The sequence below is a fragment of the Trachemys scripta genome, chromosome 9 (genome assembly GCF_013100865.1).
Source record: "Trachemys scripta elegans isolate TJP31775 chromosome 9, CAS_Tse_1.0, whole genome shotgun sequence".
NCBI classification, from domain to species: Eukaryota; Metazoa; Chordata; order Testudines; family Emydidae; genus Trachemys; species Trachemys scripta.
The window spans coordinates 99,053,453-99,075,735 of record NC_048306.1 but is presented as its reverse complement, the minus strand read 5'-3'; the positions used below and the strand labels follow the sequence as shown (position 1 = coordinate 99,075,735).

The following is a 22,283-nucleotide window of genomic DNA, read 5'->3' as shown; positions in this document are numbered from 1 at the left end:
GGGGCTGATTGGCCGGCAGCCGGTTAAAACGCGGCACGGCTCCGTCTGTTCCTTGAGGGTGGCTGAGACGGCGGCGGCAGCAGCAGGTGAGTGACCGGCCGGCCGGCCTGGGGCGGGCGCGCGGCCGAAGGGCAGTTGGCGGGAGAGGCGAGGCAGCGCCCGGCCCCTCAGGGCGCGTCTAGTCACCAGCGGCTCCTCCCCCCCCCCGGCCGTGCCTACGTGCGGCGCGAGCCGGGCGGCTGCTGCTGAGCTGTGGCAGTGAGCGCGGGGCGGCCGGGGGCTGGGCGCGTGGCGGCGACTCGGCGTTGGGCGCGCGCGGGGCTGCCCGGCCGTTGGCGGCGGGAGGGGGAAGAGGCAGCTCCTGACGCGGCCTGTCCGCGCGCGCGGGCCCCGCTGGCCGGGGCCAGGCTGCCTGCAGGGCCCTCGCCGCGTGCGCGGTCGGGGCGGGGCTAGTTCCTCCCCCGGGGCGCACATGGCGCGCGGGGCTGCCAAGGCCGCGGTGACCTTGAGCGCCCGGGGGGGGGGGGGCAGGCTGGAGTTCCCCTTCTGCCTGGGCCGGCCCCCCACGAGCTCCCTGCAGGGAGTGGGTCAGCCTAGGCCTGCCGCAGCCCGTCCCCCGGTGTCTGTCTCTGCACCGAGCTGGGCTGCAGCCCGCTTGCCTTGCAACGGGGCACTTCCCGCCGGCTGCCCCCCTCCACCCCCATTCCTGCCAGGCGGCTGCACGCGCTCCTGGGGCCATGTAACTCGTGTGACTGCAGCTTGGCTGCGTGCACGCTGGGGGACGGGGCTAGCATTAGAAAATGGCTTCTGTCCGAGCCTGCGGGTTTTTGACCTCGGGCACAATAGAGGAGTGTTGCAATTGTCTGGAAGGGGGTTGGCGAGGGGTTGGGCGATATTATTTAACACCTTTTGTACCTCTGAGTCTCTATTTTTAGACTGTGAAGGGAAGTCACTGCTATTGAGGTGCCTTCTTAGCCTGTGGCCTCTAGGCTATGCCGGCCCTTTTGGCAGGGCAGGGGTGCAGGGCTCCCTATCGCAGCAAGGACAGCTGGAGGTAGTACAAGTACAGGCAGGCTATAGTTGTCTAACCTTGGCAGAGCAGGTGTCGGTCACACTGCATTCGATGGACCAAAGTACTCCCACTGTTGCTGCACTAATGTGGTGGTCTTGTGTCACAGCGCAGGACTTGCACTTCAAGCTCGGGGGATATTGTCTGTGCTTTTCCCTGGAAGTTGTGGAGTCCTTCATTTGAAAGGCGGGGTACCTTCAGCAGTTCTTATCTAGGCTGTTGCAGCCTGTAGGGTGGGAGATCCTGTTTCTGGGAAAACTTCACTCTTGATTTGGCTCAGTCCTCTTAACTCCTGCTACATGAACTATGAAGCCTTATAGGCCAGTACTTGGGGACCTATGTTAACCACAGGTTTGCCACCTTATACAGGGTAAAATTGATTTATTTGGGGGTTGGACCCCATTGAGAGTTGGGCATCTCTGTGTTAAAGACAGGAACACTTCTTAAGTGTCTTTCAGTTAAGTCCCCAGCTTTGGGGCACGTGGTTCAGACCCTGGGTCTGTGTTGGAGCAGACCAGCGCATCTGGCTCAACAAGACAGGGTGCTGGAGTCCCAAGATGGCAGGGAAAGCAGGGGCAGAAGTAGTCTTGGCACATCACTTGTTCCTAAGGGGGTTTCTGTGATCTAACCCATCACATCCACAACCTCCCTGGGCAATTTATTCGAGTGCTTAACCAGTCTGACAAGAAGCTTTTCCTAATGTCCAACCTAAACGGCCCTTGCTGCAATTTAAGCCCCTTGCTTCTTGTCCTATCCTCAGAGGTTAAGAAGAATTTCCTCCCTCTTCCTTGTAGCAACCTTTTATGTATTTGAAAACTTAAGTCCCCTCGGTCTTATCTCCAGACTGAAAAAAATTTGGGTTTGTTTAATCTTCCATTATAGGTCATGGTTTTCTAGACCTTGAATCATTTTTGTTGCTCTTCTCTAGACTTTCTCCAATTTGTTCATATCTTTCCTGAAATGTGGGGCCCAGAAATGGACACAATACTCCAGTTGAGGCCTCATCAGCGTAGAGTAGAAGAATTACTTCTCGTGTCTTGCTTGTAATACTCCTGCTAATACATCCCAGAATATTTGCATGTGTTTTTTTTTTTAATTTTTTTTGCAACAATTACACTGACTCGTATTTAGGTTGTGATCCACTATGGCCCCCCAGATTCCTTTCCACAGTACTCCTTCCTAGGCAGTCATTTCCCATTTTGTATGTGTGCAACTGAACATGCCTTTCTAAGTGGAGTACTTTGCATTTTTCCTTATTTGATTTCTTATTTACTTCAGAGCATTTTTCCTGAGACTGAGTACAGTAAGAATAGGATGTGAAAGATTTGAGAGCAAAACTAAGCAGCTATGCTTGATGTGATGAAGAAGGAGCCAGTAGAGGGTTGCAGAAGGGGGTGACATGATCAAAATGATGAGCTAGGAAATCCTTGCAGCGGGTGTATTGAATGGGGTAAGACTGAAGGTGTCAAAGCCAAAGAAGTGGATGTTGTAGTAATTGAGACATGGTATGATCTTGATAAGAGATCTAGCTGTGAATGGATAAGCAATCTGTGCAAAAAGAATTGAGTTTTAGATGTTCTGGATGTGGGATTGGCATAGGTTAATCAGATTTTGGCCAGTGTGCCTCCTCTCTAAATGCAGTGCTGTCCAGGGAAAATGGAGTTAAGATGCTTCACTAATGCCCTTCTGAAGTACTCAAGTGGCAGTTGCCTTAATGCACAGCTCAAATTACATTGCACAGTCTACATGAATTTACAACCCACACTGATGGGAGAGTTTCTCCTGTCAGTGTGCAGTAGATGTGTCCATTGTAGAAACTCTCCTGGTGTAGACAGCACTAAGTTGATGTAACTTTGTTCAGCTGTGTAGACTTATCACAGTGCTGAACATAATAGTTATACCAATTTATAAGTATGTAGTGTAGGCCTGGCCTGAAGCATAAACATTCTTTTGTGGATTAACTCCAGCAACGCCAGTGCACAACTTGTGATTCTTGAACAGGATGTAAATATCCTGTTGGCTTATTGAGTTGTCACTTATGCACCCTAGGGTTCTTTGAGTTCTAAAATGAGACATCTGGGCAAGAAACATCAAGTAATACTTCCCATTTTCTATAACAACTAAAGAACTATATTTTAATTCAACTTAAGTGGGTGAATTTGAGTCTAACATACTAAATAAAAACTCCTTGTCAGCTGGGAAGGCAGTATGTTTGTCTGTCAGCCCCCAATAATGGGGATATTAACAATTTGTACCAAGTGATAGCAAAACACTTATAAAAACAGCATGCTTGCCCAGTCAAGCACTCAAAGGCCAAAATTTGCCCATGCAGCCTTAATTTGGCTTCTTGTATAAATGCACTATAATTAAGGATCACATGCTATTTTTACAGCACACCTGCCTCATTCTGTGAATGAGTAATTTAGAAGTATTCTCATTTAACTTGTGGCCTAAGGTGACATTTAATCCATGCCATCCAAACCTGGCAGCAGATGTAGATTAACCCCCTCATGGGTGTAGGTATGGTGCTCTCACTAAAGTATCAGTGATTCACAAAACAAGCTCACTTAGAATATCCCTTTGAGTTCAGGTGCTGGTGTCCCCACTTCACAGTTGGGGAGCTGAAGTGCAGAGTTTTTGGCCAAATTATCCGAAGGTTTGACTAACTTTGGATGCCCAACTTGAGACCACTAGGTCCTGAACTTTTAAGAGTACTTGGTTTTTTTATAGCACTAATAGTGCATGTGACTTCAGGTACTTTTGCAGATATGCTGAACACTCTCTCAAATCTGGCCACAGGTATGTTGTGCACCCAGAAAACAAACTGCAATTAATGGTCACCTGTGAAGTCTGGTTTTAAATGAGTTGCCCAGCATCACATAAGAACACTGGCATATGCAGCGATAAATGCTATCCTGGAGAACTGGATTTGAACTGGCTTACCCATAAAACCATACTTCTGCTCTCCTCTACTTCATTCAGTACAACCCTCCTCCTACCCCCCCCTCAACAAACAAATGAAGTAAGGTCCTATAGACAACCACCTCATTCACTACACAGCCTTGCTTCCCAGGGCACTGTCATACGCTGAGTGATACAGGGGTCCTATAGAAAATTAGTAGAACTGATACAATCTTTAATTACATGATGTGGACACAAAGGGGGGGCAAATAAAGGCTACAAAGGCAACCTTAATTCTTGCACTTCCTAACGCAAGTGCTGACTCTTCAGGCTTAATTCCAGTATAGCATTTAACCCCTAATCTCTAAAAAATAAAAACCAAAAATTGCATCATGTGGAACTACTGACACTGTGGAACCCCAGTTGGAACATCAGCAGGGTTCCAATCTCCAAATTCACAGCACAGATCTTATGCTAGCTGGGTGGTAGGCTGTTAGTCTCTGTAGGGACAAGTCACTAGAGGGATGACACTTTGCGAGTGCTTCATGTTATCTTCTGACAGCAGAAGAATGACTCTTGGATTTAATTCCAGTTTCTGTAGAGATGTTCTAATGGTTATGGGGGACAGACCCACCTGCATTTCCCTGTTCTTCTCCACTGTTAAAACACAGCCTATGCCTGAGGCTGATGTCTGGCATGGAGGATTTCAGCCCAAATGTTTAGTTTGCCAAGGTTACAAGCAACTGAAAATGGGGTCTTATAATAGAAAATGCTAGCAACACTTGCACCTGCAATTCCAGTTGAGGCTGAATGAGGAAGAGTCAAATTACTTAGGCTACAACTCTATCAGGTAAGTGATAAGGATAAGATTTGTCAGTCACAGGTTCTATGACTTTCAGTGGCCTCTGACACTTTCTGCTGGAGCTCTCAGCTTCATGCCTTTTAGTAAAATTCAGACAAGTAACAGGCTTCTGTGTATTTTGTTGCCCATGACCTATCTGAAATAACCATGACATAACTCTTAACCTTAATGATAAGTCTTACCTTGTACTCTCTCCCAGAGTGCATCATGAGACATTCCAGTACAGTGCAGGACAACACATCTTGCTAATTACATTCAATTGGCAAAAGATGCCAGGATTGTTAAACGCTTCCAGCCCATAAAAGATGTGCGATCTTTGAAACAGGTTTATTTAGTTGGTTCTAGGTCAGTGATTCTCAACCAGGAGTACACCTACCCCAGGAGAGGTCTTCGGGGGTGGGGGGGGGGGGGGTTGGAGGGTACATCATTCATCTAGATAGTTGCCTAGTTTACAACAGGCTACCTAAAAAGCACTAGCAAAGTCAAAAAACACTAAGATGTTAGACAAAATGAGATTAAGTAACGTTCAGTAATAGTGTGCTGTGATATTTTGTTTTTTTTTGTAAGCAGTGGTTTTCAAGTGAGGTGAAACTCGGGGTATGCAAGATAAATCAGACTCCTGAAAGGAGTACAATAATCTGGAGTGCTTGAGAAGCACTATTCTAGGTGTTGGAGAAACTATTCTTTTGGAGCCATTCTGTGTCTGTGGCTTCTGAGAGCCCACGTGCTCCCTGCCAGTCCCTGGACTTTAAAAAGTGTAGGGATGATTCCTTAGCATGCTTCCACTAATAAAATGGGGGGGGGGGGCTTGATATCTAGATAAGATGGTGACTATGACTACTGTGTATTTTCATCACTAGGAATCACATACAAAAACATTGGTATTTCCCCATCCATGGTAATCACCTCGCTAAAGTGTTTAAATATTGGATTTGCTTTTCTAACAGTTCCAAAACACAAGGTGCTTTAAGACTAACCAATCTTCCTGGCCTTGGCTATAAGGATTACTTGTTGGATGGGAGCTTGTGAATGTATTCTAGTTTTTGTTTGGAAATTACAAATATTACACTTTTTGGTTCTTAGCAGTAAGCTTTAGTTAATAAAATAGATACAACTGAAACTTTGGCTTGTTTCTTGAGCTTGAGGTTTGGGGACTTCGAGAGACTGAACTTTGGGGTTTCCCATTAGAGCTAGCTGAGTTAATCACCATTTCCTCCTTCTTCCCACACACCAAGCCTTCAAATGGGGAGGGGATGCAGTTGGTTAGGGCAACTGCAACACTGTTAATACTGACCTTAGCAACACTCCAGCACACAAACCAGAATGAATATTGCACATACATTATCCAGGTAATCTTGCAGCTCATATGGTATTTGGCAAAACTGAATAACTACTTTGGTAGTACTTAAGATGAAGGCCCAGAAATACTTCATATAGAAAGAAGCTACTTCTACGTGAACACTTACAAACTTTCTGCCATAGCTCTAAAGTGGCATAACACAGTAATTAGTATTGCATCTGGCAGATTTAAGTAATGCTGATGTGCATGAGAGGAATTACAATTTTAATGTGTACATGTCTTTTGACATTTTAGATTTCAGTCAAGGAGTTGGAGGGAGCTTGTTCAAGATATTATGGACCATGCTCGATCAGCAATCTCCAACTTGGTAAGATTTCCTGTCTAGTAATGTTGCTGTAGTCCTGAACACTTGCAGGAATAAAATCTAATCAAGATTGACATGTAATAAGATACTGAGTTTGTGCCACTCAGTGAGTTTCTTCCTATCTTAGATGATCCTAGGCTGTAGCTTTTCAAGAGTGAAGTTTCAGGTTGAGCACCCAAAAGCCCCTAGTCAATGACCTAAATCCTGACATGTGAAGATAGTTGTTCCCCCTGCCCCATGGTGTCAAGTTGGACATATGAAGTCACTGGTCATTCTGACTATAATATATTGGTAGTGGGAATGGAGGAACCACAATCAGCTAGAAACTGTCAAAATGATACGATTTTTTTTAACCTGGTTTCACCAGGGAAGCTGAAAATGGCCAAGATGTAAGATAGAGGGGAACTGACTTCTGTGTAGAACTCATACAAACTAAGGTTTGTCAACAACTTGGCAGTATAGACAAAACTTATCTTTCACAGGTTAAAAAGTCCCCCTGTCCTCCCCTCCCCCCAAGATAAGTTTTGCTGCAGCAAGTGGCAGTGTGAATGCCCTTTGTCAGCAGGAGCACTCTCCTATCATCTTTTTTTCTTAAGATGAAGGATTAGGACTCCAGAGAATTGCCTTTGCACTCACTTAGGGGAGGCAGTAAGTTGACTTTTGTGGGTCTTATTTTTTTCTGCTCTGTTTGTAGAGACTGGTAGGGGGCAGTGTTATGAAACAGAGCTCTGATAAGGGGGTGGAGGTGTGGGAGGAGTTACTTAAGCACCAGTGTGGGCACAAGAACCAATATAAACTAGCCAACAAGCTTAGGCTTGAAATTGGGTAACAGTCTCAAATCTTCAGAGGAGTGAAGTTCTGGAACAGCCTTCCCAGGGGAGCAGTGGGGGCAAAAAAACCAAACTGGCTTCAACACAACTTGATGAGCTTATGGAGCTTCTAAACAAGGTTTGACATCTAGAAGCCTCTGTTAATTGGCTGAGCCTTAGTCAGTGGGCAGGGCTATCAAGAAGGCCAGGGCTTTATAAAGTAGTGTGCAAGCAACCAGGAAGCTTTGCACAAGGGAGTTTGGAATGGGAATGCGGAAAGGTTCACTTGCTCTTTTGATTGTAGTTTAGTTCACAGATTTTAAACTTCTTGATTTTAAACAACCCTTTCATTAATGAGGTAGCTGCAGGAGACCATGCAGGCAGAAGCCCAGCAGCAGAATGGGGACTATACAGTTTATTGTGCTGAGTGCAGCATGTATGATTACCTGCCCGGTGGGTGGGTGCCATGTGTGTGCAGTCAGTGCAAGGAGCTCCTGGCCCTCAGGCTGCATGCTGGCTTTGGAGGCCAGGGTGGTGGAACTGGAGGAGCTAAGGGAGGCAGAGGTATGTTGAGGCTTTCTGGGACACTGTAGAATTGTCCCACCTCCAGTCAGACAGCCCCTGTGCTGTTGAGGAGGATGAAAGGCCCAGAGAAGCAGAGCAGTCAATGGGAGCGGAGAGAAACCTTCTCATACTTGGGACCCTCCTTCCAGATGGTGTTAGGGTATCCTCTTGCCCTGAGGTTAGCTCTCCAGGGGAGGGAACTCCAGTCACTAGGAAAAGGCAGATGTTGGTAATGGGAGATTTGATCACTAGAAGCATAGATAGCTGGGTTTGACTAGGAGAACTGTATAGTGACTTGCCTGCCTGGTGCAAAGGTTGCAGGTCTCTTGGGGCATCTGGGTAGACTTCTGTGTCGTGCTGGGGAGGAGCCAGTGGTCATGGTACACGTGGGTACCAATGACATGTCCTGGAGGTCAAATTTAGGCTGCTAGGGAGGAGACTGAAATCCAGGACTTCTATGGTGGCATTCTAGGAAATCTGCATGTGGAACTGGGAGGGCTAAGTAGGCAGGCAGAGCTTCAGAGTCTCAATGCATGGATGAGACAATGGTGTAGAGAGGAGGGGTTTAGATTCATTAGGAACTAGGGAAACTTTTGGGATGGGGGAGCCTATACAGGAGAGATGGGCTCCACCTACACCAAAGTGGAACCAGACTGCTGGCACTTACCATTAAAAAGGTTGCAGAGCAGTTTTTAAACTAGGAGATGGGGGGGGGGGGGTGGCTCATGGTAAAGGAGGATATTGATATAATAGGCATCACAGAAACCTGGTGGACTGAGAGCAATCAATGGGACAATAGTTCTGGGGTACTAAATATATCAGAAGGACAGAACAGGTTGTGCGGGTGGGGAGTGGCACTATATGTAGAAGAAAATGTAGAATCAAAGGAAGTACAAATCTTAAGTGAATCCACATGTTCCATAGAATCTCTATGGATAGTAATTTCATGCTCTAAGAATATAACATTAGGGATCTATTATCGACCACCTGACCAAGACAGTGATAGTGATGGAATGTTAAGGGAAATTAGAGATTCTATCAAAATTAAGAACTCAATAGTGGGGGATTTCAATTATCCCCATATTGACTGGGAACATGTCACCTCAGGATGAGATGCAGAGACAAAATCTCTCAATACTTTAAATGACTACTTCTTGGAGCAGCTGGTACAGGAACCCATAAGGGGAGAGGCAACTCTCAATTCACTCCTGAGTGGAGTGCAGGAGCTGATCCAAGAGGTAACTGTAACAGGACTGCCTGGAAATAGTGACCATAATATAATATCCCTGGGGTGGAAAGAACATCTCAACAGCCCAACACTGCCCTTTAATTTCAAAAAGGGGAACTACATAAAAATGAGGGGGTTAGTTAAACAGAAATTAAAAGGAACAGTGACTAAAGTGAAATCCCTGCAAGCTGCATGGATGTCTTTTTTTTTTTTTTTTAAAGACACCATAATAGAGACCCAACTTAAATGTATATCCCAAATTAAGAAACCCAGTAAAAACTAAAAGCCACCATGGCTTGGCTTAAGCATGTAAAAGAAGCAGTGAGAGACTTCCTTTAAAAACTAGAAGTCAAATCCTAGTGAGGTAAATAGAAAGGAGCATAAACACTGCCAAATTAAGTGTGTAAATGTAATAAAAGCCAAAGAGGAGTTTGAAGAATGGCTAGCCAAAAACTCAACAGGTAATAACAATGTTTAAGTACATCAGAAGCAGAAAGCCTGCTAAACCAGTGGGGCCCCTGGATGATCGAGATACAAAAGGAGCACTTAAAGACAAAGTCCATTGTGGAGAAACTAAATGGATTCTTTGCTTCCATCTTCACAGCTGAGAATGTTAGGGAGATTGCAAAACCTGAGCTGGCTTTTGTAGGTGACAAATCTGAGGAACTGTCACAGATTGAAGTGTCGCTAGAGGAGGTTTTGGAATTACTTAACATTAACACGTCACTGGGACCAGATGACATTAGAGTTCTTTCAGAACTCTTGGGTGAATGTCAAGTTGCAGTGTAACCTGTCCTTTAAATCCACTTCTGTACCCACAACTGGAAGATAGCTAATGTAACACCAGTATTTAAAAAGGGCTCTAGAGGTGATCCCAGCAATTACAGACCAGTAAGTCTAATATCAGTGTCAAACAAATTAGTTGAAGCAATAATAAAGAATAAAATTGTCACACAGGAGAACATAAATTGTTGGGCAAAAGTCAACATGGTTTCTGCAAAGGGAAATCGTGTCTTACTAATCTATTAGAGTTCTTTGAAGGGGTCAACAAACATGTGGACAAGGGGGATCCAGTGGACATAGTGTACTTAGATTTCCAGAGAGCCTTTGACAAGGTCCCTCACCAAAGGCTTGTACGTAAATTAAGCTGTCATGGGATAAAAGGGAAGGTCCTTCCAAGGATTGAGAACTGGTTAAAAGACAGGGAACAAAGGGTAGGTAAATCCTCAGAATGGAGAGGGGTAACTAGTGGTGGTGCCCATGGGTCAGTCCTAGGACCAGTCCTATTCAGCTTATTCATAAATGATCTGGAGAAAGAGGTAAAGTGAGGTGGCAAAGTTTGCAGATGATACTAAACTGCTCAAGATAGTTAAGACCAAAGCAGACTGAAGAACTTCAATCACTTAGTTTTGTGAGATCTTTTTGGGCAACAAAATGGCAAACTAAATTTAATGTGGATAAATGTAAAGTAATGCACATTGGAAAAAATAACTAACTATACATACAATATGATGAGGGAGGGGCTCCAATTTAGCTCCAAGATCTTTTTCCTGATTCGTTGTAGTCTTTGTGGCTAGTTCTCTGAAGACATCCACACAGTGTGCAGAGGCAGTCAAAAAAGCAAACAGGATGTTAGGAATCATTAAAAAGGATGGAGAATATATTACTGCCCTATATCTAAATTGATGGTATGCCCACATCTTGTGGTCTCCTCATCTCAAAAGATATACTGGAACGAGAAAAGGTTCCGAGAAGGGCAACTAAAATGATTAGGGGTTTGGAACAGGTCCCATATGAGAAGAGATTAAGGAGGCTAGGACTTTTCAGCTTGGAAAAGAGGAGACTAAGGGGGGATATGATAGAGGTATATTAAAATCATGAGTGATGTGTAGAAAGTGGATAAAGTTATTTACTTATTCCTGTAATACAAGAACTAGGGGCCACCAAACAAAATTAATGGGCAGCAGGTTTAAAACAAATAAAAGGAAGTTCTTCACACAGCACAGTCAACCTGTGGAACTCCTTGCCTGAGGAGGCTGTGAATGCTAGGACTAGAACAGCATTTAAGAGAACTGGATAAATTCATGGAGGTTAAGTCCATTGATGGCTATTAGCCAAGATGGGTAAGGAATGGTGTTCCTAGCCTCTGTTTGTTTGTCAGAGGGTGGAGATGGATGGCAGGAGAGAGATCACTTGATCATTACCTATTAGGTTCATTCCCTCTGGGGCACCTGGCATTGGCCACTGTCCGTAGACAGGATACTGGGCTAGATGGACCTTTGGTCTGACCCAGTACGGCTGTTATGTTCCATCTGACTCAATACATGAGTTTATGGTCCTGTGCTTCCTCTGGAACAGGTGAGGGTGTCCAACACCTAAAACAATGAGCTGCCTTTGATAAAACGCTGATAAGTAAAACCTCTAAGTCCTGAACTCCCTTTATCATAAACTTTAAAAGATGGCCTGACATTCTCAAACCTTACTTTTTAACTAGTTTAGATCCCAAATTTTTGTGGGTTTATAGCAAACATCCAATCTGACTCTAGACATATAATCACTACAGTAGTTAAAACAATTCTTTTAGAGTGCATCCTACATAAGACCCTCTGCATGTGTTCTGAACACGAATCCCAGATTGTAACAAGCAATATAGTGGGCTTTGTGCAGTATCAGTCATGTAATTCTGACTCCTTTCCCATTTAGTTTGGAAGTGGGCCGCTGTCATACACCCGTTTCAGTCTAGCTCGTCAAATGGATGGAGATAGTAGTCATGTGGAAATGAAACTGGCTGAAGAGGAGGAAGTTGGAGAAAATGGAATGACTGACAATGTTCATACCCATGTAGCAAAGCCCAGGAATAGTGGGAGAAACCTTTGGTGCAAGGTTGCTGCAGGAGGCCTCCTCTTCTTAATTGGTAAGCTAAAAGGGCAAAGATGGTGGGGAAAGGAATCCTACAAAATATTATGCTGTTATAGTTATTCTTCAGTGTGCCTCTTCCAATAGATCACCTGGACTACAGTACAATAGAATCTCAGTTAAACACCTCAGGAATGGAGGTTGTTTATAACTCTGAACAAAACATCATGGGCCTTTCAGAAGTTTATAACTGAACATTGACTTAATACAGTTTGAAACTTTGCTCTGCAGAAGAAAAATGCTGCTTTTAACTACATATCATTAATTTAAATGAAACAAGCACAGGTGGCTTCCTTACCTTGTCAAATCTTTCTTTTTAAACTTACATTTAACACAGGACTGTACTGTATTTGCTTTCTGCTGCCTGATTGTGTACTTCCAGTTCCAAATGAGATGTGGTTGACCAGAGTTGAGAACTGACTGGAAGTTCTCTTGTACCTCATTCCTGGGGCTGAAAGTGTGAATACCTGATGCTTTAAACTCTTCATATTTGTAGTAAAACAATGTCTATCAAGGCAAAGAAGGGCAAACAGTATTATGAAGAAACTAGTACGTGGTTTTTTCCAGCTTAACAGAGGAACAAAGCTACAATAGGTGTATTAATGTAGGAAGCAGATCAAGTAAGTCTTCAGGAAGATGTGGACTTCCTGCCTTAGTACTAGATGACTAGTTAAGTTACAGTGATGGACTCAAAGCAAATGGAGCTAAATAAAACCTGAATGGTATTGGAGACACATTGTATGAATCTTTTTAATCTGTGGTACAGGATGCCCCATTCACACTTGATCTTAAAATACAGAATCAGTTAAGGTGAAGCTTAAGGAAGCTGGCACAGTTTATAAGAACTTCCAAAGCTGGCATGGGAACAGGCTAGTCTCCAATAAAACTCCAACTACTTGGAATACAGTCAGGTGGCTTGAGTTAACACTGGGCTGGCTCAGTTTTTTATATGGCTTTGTAGCATAAACACATGTGATTTCTTTTCCTTTAGGGTTTCTGATTGGCTACTTGAGTTACCGTGGGCGAATGCAGGCAACTGGCATTTGTTCAGATGGAAGTAATGCATGTGGAAACCCTGCCATCGCACCTCCCGCAGGAGATGAGTACATGGAAGAGCCTGAAATTGAACCTGTTCTTTACTGGAATGATCTCAAAATGATGCTGTCAGATAAGCTGAGAAATGTAAACTTCAACGACATCAGGTAAGATCCTTCACAAAGTCCTAGTCAGAGCGATTTGTTTCACATCCTGAGTTTTACTAATCTGAAACAAACCACCTACCTGTTCCCATAGAACAAGGGTGTTAAATAACTGAAAACTATTGCCACCTCAGTTAGTTTAGCCTAGACTGCACTCATGATTGTAAGTGGCTTGTTCACAACCTGGCAGTGTACCGAGTTGCTGGCTTTTAACCTGGTGTCTTTATGTTTAACTTCCGTTCCAGGAAGCTGTCCTCTTATGAAGCTGGCTCTGAAACAGATGAAAGTCTTGCTAACAATATTCATGGTCAGTTAACTGACTTCAAACTGGACAAAGTCTGGAATGATGAGCACTACGTGACACTGCAGGTCCAGGGAAGGTATGTTAATATGCCAAAGACAATAAGCTGCTTTTATTCAGGCATGGATCTTGCTAGTTCAACAGTAAAATTCTTCAGCTAGAGCAAACATTTGGGGTCCAACTCAGGCCAGCTAACATTGTTTGGGGGGGAAATCCAAGCAGAAGTCTCTGTAGGCTTCACTTCTGCCTGTGGTAGCTGCTACTGGGGTGCCTCAGGGAAGTCCAAGACTTTTTTTTTTAAAAAGTCTAGCTTACAGAAGCAGTGTTGGGAGATTTTTTTTTTACCACAGTGCTAAACTGTAGAACTAAGCTGTCATAGACTCATGACTTGCTTTTACCAAAAATGAGGCTGAAGACTGACCACTTTAGTGCATATCTGACCACTTTAATACAACCCCATTTCTGTTGGGATATATAGATCCTGTAGCCATCCATAAACTTGTCTTGGTCTGCAAGACCTTATCAGCTCAAATCCATAGTGGGGAAGGCATACATGGAGGAGAGTGTTGGGAAAGCCAGAGTCCCTAACTTCTGCATTACTCACATATGGGAGCACAAAGTTCACATAAAGAACAGGAGTATTTGTGGCACCTTAGACTAACAAATGTATTTGAGCATAAGCTTTTGTGGGCTACAGCCCACTTCTTTGGATGCACAGAATGGAACATATATTGAGGACACACTCACCCATCCACCCACCAACTCTAAGAGCCCAATTAAGTAAGGGAACGGGGGGGGACGACTTTTGAAGTGGTGATCAAGATAGCCCAGTACAGACAGGTAAGTGTGAGAGTACTTACATGGGGGGAGAGATTCAATGTTTGTAATGGCTCAGCCATTCCCAGTCTTTATTCAAACCTAAATTAATTGTCTAACTTGCATATCCATTCAAGTTCAGCAGTTTCTCATTGGAGTCCATTTTTGGAAGCTTTTTCTGTTGTAAAATAGCCACCCGCAGGTCTGTCGTTGAATGACCAGACAGGTTAAAGTGTTCTCCCACTGGCTTTTGAATGTTATTCCTGATGTCAGACTTGTGTCCATTAAATTCTTTTGCATAAACTGTAGTTTGGCCAATGTACGTGGCAGAGCCATTGCTGGCCCATGATGGCATATATCACATTGGTAGATGTATAGGTGAATGAGCCCCTGATGGCATGGCTGTGATTAGGTCCTATGATGTCACTTGAATAGATATGTGGACAGAGTTGGCATCGGGTTTTGTTGCAAGGATAGGTTCCTGGGTTAGTGTTTTTTGTTCAGTGGTGTGTGGTTGCTGGTGAGTATTTGCTTCAGGTTGGGGGGAGGTTGTCTGTAAGGGAGACAGACCTGTCATCGCAAGATCTGTGAGTGAGGGATCATCTTTCAGCATAGGTTGTAGATCTTTGATGCGCTGGAGAGGTTTTAGTTGGGGTCTGAAGGTGACAGCTAGTGGTGTTCTGTTTTCTTTGTTGGGCCTGTCTTGTAGGAGGTGATTTCTGGGTACTAGTCTGGCTCTGTCAAGCTTTTTTTCCACTTCAGCAGGTGGGTATTGTAGTTTTAAGAATGCTTGATAGAGATCTTTGTAGGTGCCAGTCTGTCTGAGGGATTGGAGCAAATGCAGTTGTATCTTAGAGCTTGGCTGTAGACACAGATCTTGTGGTGTGTCCTGGATGGAAGCTGGAGGCATGTAGGTAAGTGTAGCGGTCAGTAGGTTTCTGGTATAGGGTGGTATTTATGTGACCATCGCTTATTAGCACAGTAGTGTCCAGGAAATGGACCACTTGTGTAGATTGATCTAGGCTGAGGTTAATGGTGGGATGGAAATTATTGAAATCATGGTAGAATTCCTCAAGGGCTTCCTTTCCATGGGTCCAGATGTCATCAATGTAGCACAGGTAGAGTAGGGGTGTTAGAACAATGCTTCCTTAGCTCTCATCCCCTAAGTCAGCCATAAAAATGTTGGCATACTGTGGGGCCATGCGGGTACCCTAGCAGTGCCACTGACTTGAAGGTGTATATTATCCCCAAATGTGAAATTTGTGGGTGAGGACAAAGTCACAAAGTTCAGCCACCAGGTTAGCTGTGACATTATGGGGGATACTGTTCCTGATGGCTTGTAGTCCATCTTTGTGAGGAATATTGGTGTAGAGGGCTTCTACATCCATAGTGGCCAGGATGGTGTTTTCTGGAAGATCACCGATGGATTGTAGTTTCCTCAGGAAATCAGTGGTGTCTCGAAGATAGCTGGGAGTGCTGGTAGCATAGGGCCTGAGGAGAGAGTCCACATAACCAGACAATCCTGATGTTAGGGTGCCAATGCCTGAGATGATGGGGCATCCAGGATTTCCAGGTTTATGGATCTTGGGTAGCAAGTAGAATACCCCTGGTCAGGGTTCTAGGCATGTGTCTGTACAGATTTGTTCCTGTGCTGTCAGTGTTTTTTAGCAGCTAGTGTAGTTTCTTTAGGTAATCCTCAGTGGGATCAGAGGATAATGGCTTGTAGAATGCGGTGTTAGAGCTGTCTAGCAGTGTCTTGGTCGTAATCCAACTTATTCATGATGACAACAGCACCTCCTTTGTCAGCCTTTTTAATTACCTCAGTTGTTCCTGAGGCTGTAGGTGGCATTGTGTTCAGCATGGCTGAAGTTCACATAAGTATCCTAATTCTTTTTCTACTCAACACTTGCATGCAAGCACCTGTCATCCCTTTTCACAGTTAACAACTCCAAACATGACCGCCTAGTGGCCCATTACTATAACCTAAATGCAGGCTTTGTGCAGCTTGGCTTAAACTACCTTTATGGACCACATATATAACAAATGCTTATACATATTATGGGGGGGGAAGCAGCACTGGAAAGCTGGATAACTGTTTGAGCTACTTGTCTTAAGGTCTCACCATTTCATTTAAACATGTCAGATTTATACTTCCAAATATTTCTATGGTAAAACACATTTTTAAAACCAAATACTCCAATAGTAAATAGCTAGTGCTAACAATTTCTAAAAATCTGCCATTTAAGAACTGGTATCCTGGGTGGCTCTGCTTAACACTGTTTCTTGCTGTCTAATAGCTCACCAAATAAAGTGACTATTGTGTCTTCAACTGAACCTGCAACACTGGAAATTACTGATGGATATGTGGCATACAGTGCAAAGGCAACAGCAACAGTAAGTTACCTAGCTTCATGAATTGCAAACTATTCTTGTAAACAAGTCTGTATGTGCTGAGGATGGCTAACAAGTCAGTTCATCTCCCTTGTGGACAAGTCACTGACTAGGACTGAGACTTGAACTGTCATTGGCTCCTTAATACTTCTAAAGTGTCTGTCTGGCTTTCACCCCTGAGGCACAGGACTACTGCTTCACTTACTTACAGCCAAGCAGAGCTGGATATGGTGGTTTGGAGTAAAACCACAGGATATTGGGCAGAACAGCTCTGCAGAATAGCAAGAGGTAGTCCCTCCTGAGGCTTACCACTGAGGACATGGCCCAAGTATTTCCAAGCTCCAGCCCATGAAGCAAGACTGCTCTAAGTCAGAACTCAAACTTGCATCACACCCACATCTAGTAAAGCAAACTAACTCAGGTCCCTGATTTCACATTTATTAACAGTTGTAAATATGCTTAGCTTATCTCCAAGATGAGCATGTTTAAACTCTCTTGTCCCACTTATGGTAAGTGCCCTGCAACTCCCCTTGTGGGAGTAGAGGGATTTCCATCACCAAGGCCTGAAGTAGCTGGTGGCTGCTTCCCTCCTAGAGTTCCTAGCTAGGACCCATCCAGGAGTCCTTCAAGAACCATCATAAAAAGGTAAGACTGGAAGGGCCCTCAAGAGGTCATCTGGTCAAGTCCCCCTGAGCTGAGGCAGGATCAAATACCTAGACCATCCTCTGACAGGCTTGTCCAACCTCTTCTTGACTCCCAATCATGGGATGCCCCAACCTCCCTTGGAAGCCTATTCCAGCACTTAACTGTGTACCTTACTTTTCCTAATATCTAATCTAACTAAATCTCTCTTGCTGCCTATTACTATTGTCCTACTTTCACCAAAGGTGATCAATTGTTCTGCAGCTACCAGGGGGAACCTCTGCCCAGAAAGCTAGGGTTCTAACAGCTGGGAGTTGCTACAGCTTGAACCTAGATAATTTTTGCTGCTGAATGCAGGAGACTTGGTTGAAGCTAGGACATCCAAGTTGCTGCATGAGTTTAAATTTCTCATTGCACTTCCTGTAAATAAGACCAGTGGTCCAGGCCCCATAGCTTTAGATAGATCTGGTGAGTTATCCATGACTGCTACAGCTACATCCATCTTACTTTGTTCCAGGGTAAACTAGTCTATGCTAACTATGGCCGGGCAGAGGACTTCCAGGAACTAAATAAAATAGATATCCCTGTAAATGGATCTGTGGTCCTTGTCAGAGCTGGGAAAATTTCTTTTGCTGAGAAGGTAAGTAACTGCTCTTGGCTCCTATTCTGAATAGTGTGGTCATAGATCACATAGCTAATATTTTACAACACTTTTATATTTAGAACTGTATCTTCAGGTTAGTCAGATCAGCCTTAGTTTTAGCCCAGAGGTATTTGAGTGCTGCAGGGGTGGGGAGAGGAGAGGTGTACCTCTTGATGTTAATGGGCCTGGCAAAAATTGTTCATGCTCCCATGACTTATGGCCCATAGTTGAGGGAAGGAGTAGCCTGTTTCAGTTACTGTGCAAGAGAATAGTGAGGACTGAAGACTCTTTACTTTGGGGGGGCCCAAGTAGGCAAACTGGTCACTAAATAAGTGCTGAACACTCTGGAGTTCTTCTAGGTGGGGCTGGTAGCATTGCCTATAAAGACTGAGTCTTCCTTTCATAAGAACAGCCACACTGGGTCAGATCAATGGTCCATCTAGCCCAATAGCCTGTCTTCTGATAGTGGCCAATACCAGATACTTCAGAGGGCATGAACAGAACAGGGCAACTATCAAATGATCTATCCCTTATCTAGTCCCAGCATCTTAACAGGAAGAGGATTTCCAGGGTCTTGTAATGCCAGAAGACCCTGTTTTAGTGGCTTACGGCTTAGTCCAAACAGTTGAAGTTTGGCAGGAACTTTCCATGCCACTTGTGTCTCAGGTGACTTGGACAACTGCAGCCACTCATGAGACCAGTGAAACACTTTACCCATGGGAAAGAAACCAACCTCTTTGAGAAATTCTAGTGTCTCCATGTTTGGGAGCAGGACCTTAAAATTTGACAGGAAGGTGGCCTTTGGTCAGTGTGCCTTTTGCCATCCCCCTGCAGAAGCTGACCAAGCTTGAGCCATTAAGCCATTGGAAAAACTCTTGCACATGTGCCATAGAATCTCACTAGACCCTCACAGCTAAATGGGCCAAAGATTCTGTCCATGCTGGTATGCTCCAGTCTTGGGATGAGTAGGGCTCATGGCAATAGCAGAGCTGAGCTGCTCCAGGCACCAGAACAGAGTAGAGGAGCCAGTCTCTTTGGGGCTCCCAGCACATCACCCCACATTGGCTCCAGGCAGCATAGGAAAGGCAGCTGCCTCTGAAATGGAGAGAGGAAAAGCACTGGACTGGATTGGGATGGGTGGGACTGAGTAGCCAGAGAAGTGACCTGGGACTGAGTGGTCACTGGCCAAGCTAGATAAGGGAGTGGGGAAGGAAGTAATGAGATCCGAGCCAGAGGTGGGGAAGAGACCAGACAAGGAAGGGCAGGGCCATAGGCTAGGGGAGAAATGGATGGTCTGCCCACTCAGCACACCAAGGCTGCCCTTGTAACCTTCATTTTCCCCCATGTATGCATGTAATTATACTACTATAATGACCCTATACTATATAGTCCATTGGACACTACCCCATAGTATGCACAGGATGGATAGTACTCCATTAATGAGCAGCTAGTCACTCCTTAACTTAGTTACCATATACTATGCAAACCTTGCTCTGAAGGTGGAATTATTTCCACATGGGCTTTTCTGTGGCACTCATCTGTATAGTGCTTCTGTAAATTCCCCACCAGGCTGTATGAGCACCCAGAAAAATAAAACCAGCCGTGACCACTCATGAAAAGACTGGGTTAAATGATGTGCCCAGCATCACACAGGAACTCTGGCAGAGGCAGGGATAGAATCCAATTTTCCATGCCACTCAACTTACATAAGTAACTTGCATAAGAACAGCCATACTGGGTCAGACCAAAGGTATCACTTCCTTTCCTGTAATCCCCTGCACACATCCAAACTTCTGCAAAAAATGAAACCAGGAGTCCTACATTGGACAAGTCTCTTTCAGTACATAAAACCATGCTTCATCTCAGCCTAGATATTCTCTGTACACTGAGGCAGCATAGTCTTGAATTATGCTATATGTGAAGATGTATGGACAAGAGGTTACAGTTAAAGGTGCACAAGCAACCTTGATTCTGTCCTTTAGAGTAGTGCTTCTCAAGCTCTGTGGGGGAACAGCAACTTTTTTCCAATGTGCCAGGGACTGGTGCCATATTATCCTATTTGACATTCTTATGAGGAAACTCACTGTGGACCAGCACCAGTCCATGGACCACCACTTTGAGAAGCACTGCTTTAGAGTTCTTATGTAACATAGCTCACTCTTCTGCTTAATCAACTTCACCCTCTCTTCCAGGTTGCTAATGCCGAAGGCTTAAATGCAGTAGGTGTCTTGATATATCCTGATCCTGCTGATTACAAACTCCAGAATAATGAGGTTCTCTTTGGACATGTAAGTAGTACTGGTGAACATTGGTTGGCTTCCCTCTAGAAGATGCAGGGGAGGACTGCTTAGCATGCTTGCCTGGAGAACAAACATGCTGTCTCTTGCATAAGTGGAGAATTCTCTAGAGGCATTATGTGAACTTGACCATAATGGTTCCTTGATACAGGGCCATAGTGATTGACAAAGCACAGCTGTAACTTTGCAAATACAAGAATACCAGTAGTGTGGGTATAGCCAGATAGACCTCTAGCACTTCACTCTTACAGACCTTAAAAACCACTATATGTATCTTGCATGTAACAACACATCCTTCATTGACAGGCTCATCTAGGAACAGGTGACCCTTTTACCCCTGGCTTCCCTTCATTCAACCACACTCAGTTCCCACCAGCTAAATCTTCGGGACTCCCAGGCATTCCTGTCCAAACAATCTCTAGTGCTGATGCAGCCAACTTGTTCAGGTAATATTGCCTACAGGGGTTTTACCAAGGGTCAGTAGTACAATTGGATCCCTATGAGTAATCAATGAAATTGCTGAGTCCTTAGAGGACAGGAGGGGAGCTCTGCTTATAACAATGTATGAGGTATAGCTTGTTCAGTTAGCTGCAGATTCATCATCCGTATAGGACTCCCAAATTCTTGACTGTTTCATGTATCCATCAATTATTCCTAATTTAATATAAACATTGGCCTATAGCCTTGCTTAAATGCAGGCTTTAAACAAATGATGTGAAAATTGTGGTATGCTTCACCTCAGTCTGAGGTTTGGAATTCCCCAGTATTACACAATGCAGTGCACTCTTAATCCAGCATGCTGCTGGCTAAAATCAGGAACTAGTCTTGCCACTGTCAAATTCCCACCCAGTGGAAAGGCATTGGTCAGTAAGAGGTTAAACCTTGCCAACAAACAACTCTACAACTCCATAGTAAGGCTCTGAATGATATGCTTAAAGGTGACGAAGTAAAAGTATTTGATATTTGAATACTTTTTTCCCCCCAGAAAAATGAATGGAGAAGTTGCCCCTAAAGAGTGGAGAGGTAACCTCTCGGTTTACAAAATGAGGTCACAGAACACTGATGGAACCAAAGTGACACTTGAAGTAAACAATCAAATGGTAGAGAGAAAAATTCATAACATCTTTGGCGTTATCCAGGGGTTTGATGAACCAGGTAAAAAAGCTTTGCTAATAAAATCATATTGACTAGGCTGGCCTCATTTAGAAGCTTGTTTAGCCTGTAACTGGCATAACAGGCTGGAGGAGTCCTGGACTAAACTTCTTAGTCTTCGTGTTGAATAAGTAAAGTTATATAACCAGTCCTCATGACATGGAAGTCTTCAAGTAAATAGCTACTTTCTCTTACTAGGCCACTGGATAACAGGCAAAACAAATAACACAGTTGCATAGAAAATCAAAGGGGTAAATGTGGGAGAAAACTAATTGTACACCACTCATGAGGGAGTAAGCAGGCTACTTCCTGAATTGGCCTGCCTCTTAATGACACTGGCCCAAGTTCTCTAGCTAAATGGGCTTGCACCTAGTAGTAATCTGGTTAAACTTGCCCATTGTCAACACACACTTGAACCAATCCAACAAAGGATTTAAAACCAATGTAGACAAACCAGTGCATGTTCTGGCTTATGGTTTAGGCCCTGTTCATAACCAGTCTACCAGACCTGAGCACTTTATACTGCCTAAAGACCCATCAGGATCTGAGCCTCCCTCTTCCAAGTACTGTAAATACACATGAGACTGCTTGCTCCAAAGCACTTGTGAGACTGATCTCAGACAACCCTGAGAGTCTCCAAGACATGCTCAGTATCACCAGGCAGGCTGCCAACTGGATGGGACTCAATCTCAATGCTAGGAAATGCATATCAATGGCAGCAGTAGGGACTCAGGCCAGGCAACACCATCTCAGGTCCAGAGCAAACCCATGATCTTCCTTGGCAGGCAAGCCTACCAACATCTCAGCACAGCCACAGGTTTCCACATTT

At 44.3% G+C, this 22,283-nt stretch overlaps 1 protein-coding gene across 3 annotated transcripts in view; it reads left to right on the top strand.

Moving 5' to 3' along the window:
• The window catches only part of TFRC (transferrin receptor), a 34,094-nt gene continuing 11,811 nt past the window's right edge, over positions 1 to 22,283 (top strand). Inside the window, exons 1-11 of one of the 3 annotated variants that reach the window (XM_034780989.1) lie at positions 3 to 86; positions 2,503 to 2,505; positions 6,427 to 6,499; positions 11,801 to 12,011; positions 13,005 to 13,215; positions 13,458 to 13,592; positions 16,627 to 16,723; positions 17,880 to 18,002; positions 20,198 to 20,293; positions 20,609 to 20,748; positions 21,288 to 21,457. In XM_034780989.1, the coding sequence (XP_034636880.1) occupies positions 6,467 to 6,499; positions 11,801 to 12,011; positions 13,005 to 13,215; positions 13,458 to 13,592; positions 16,627 to 16,723; positions 17,880 to 18,002; positions 20,198 to 20,293; positions 20,609 to 20,748; positions 21,288 to 21,457 (1,216 nt within the window). In that variant the 5' untranslated portion in view covers positions 3 to 86; positions 2,503 to 2,505; positions 6,427 to 6,466. Of the gene's footprint in view, positions 87 to 123; positions 259 to 2,502; positions 2,506 to 6,426; positions 6,500 to 11,800; positions 12,012 to 13,004; positions 13,216 to 13,457; positions 13,593 to 16,626; positions 16,724 to 17,879; positions 18,003 to 20,197; positions 20,294 to 20,608; positions 20,749 to 21,287; positions 21,458 to 22,283 lie in introns of those variants that run through there. The other 2 variants (XM_034780987.1, XM_034780990.1) reach the window with 2 other exon arrangements.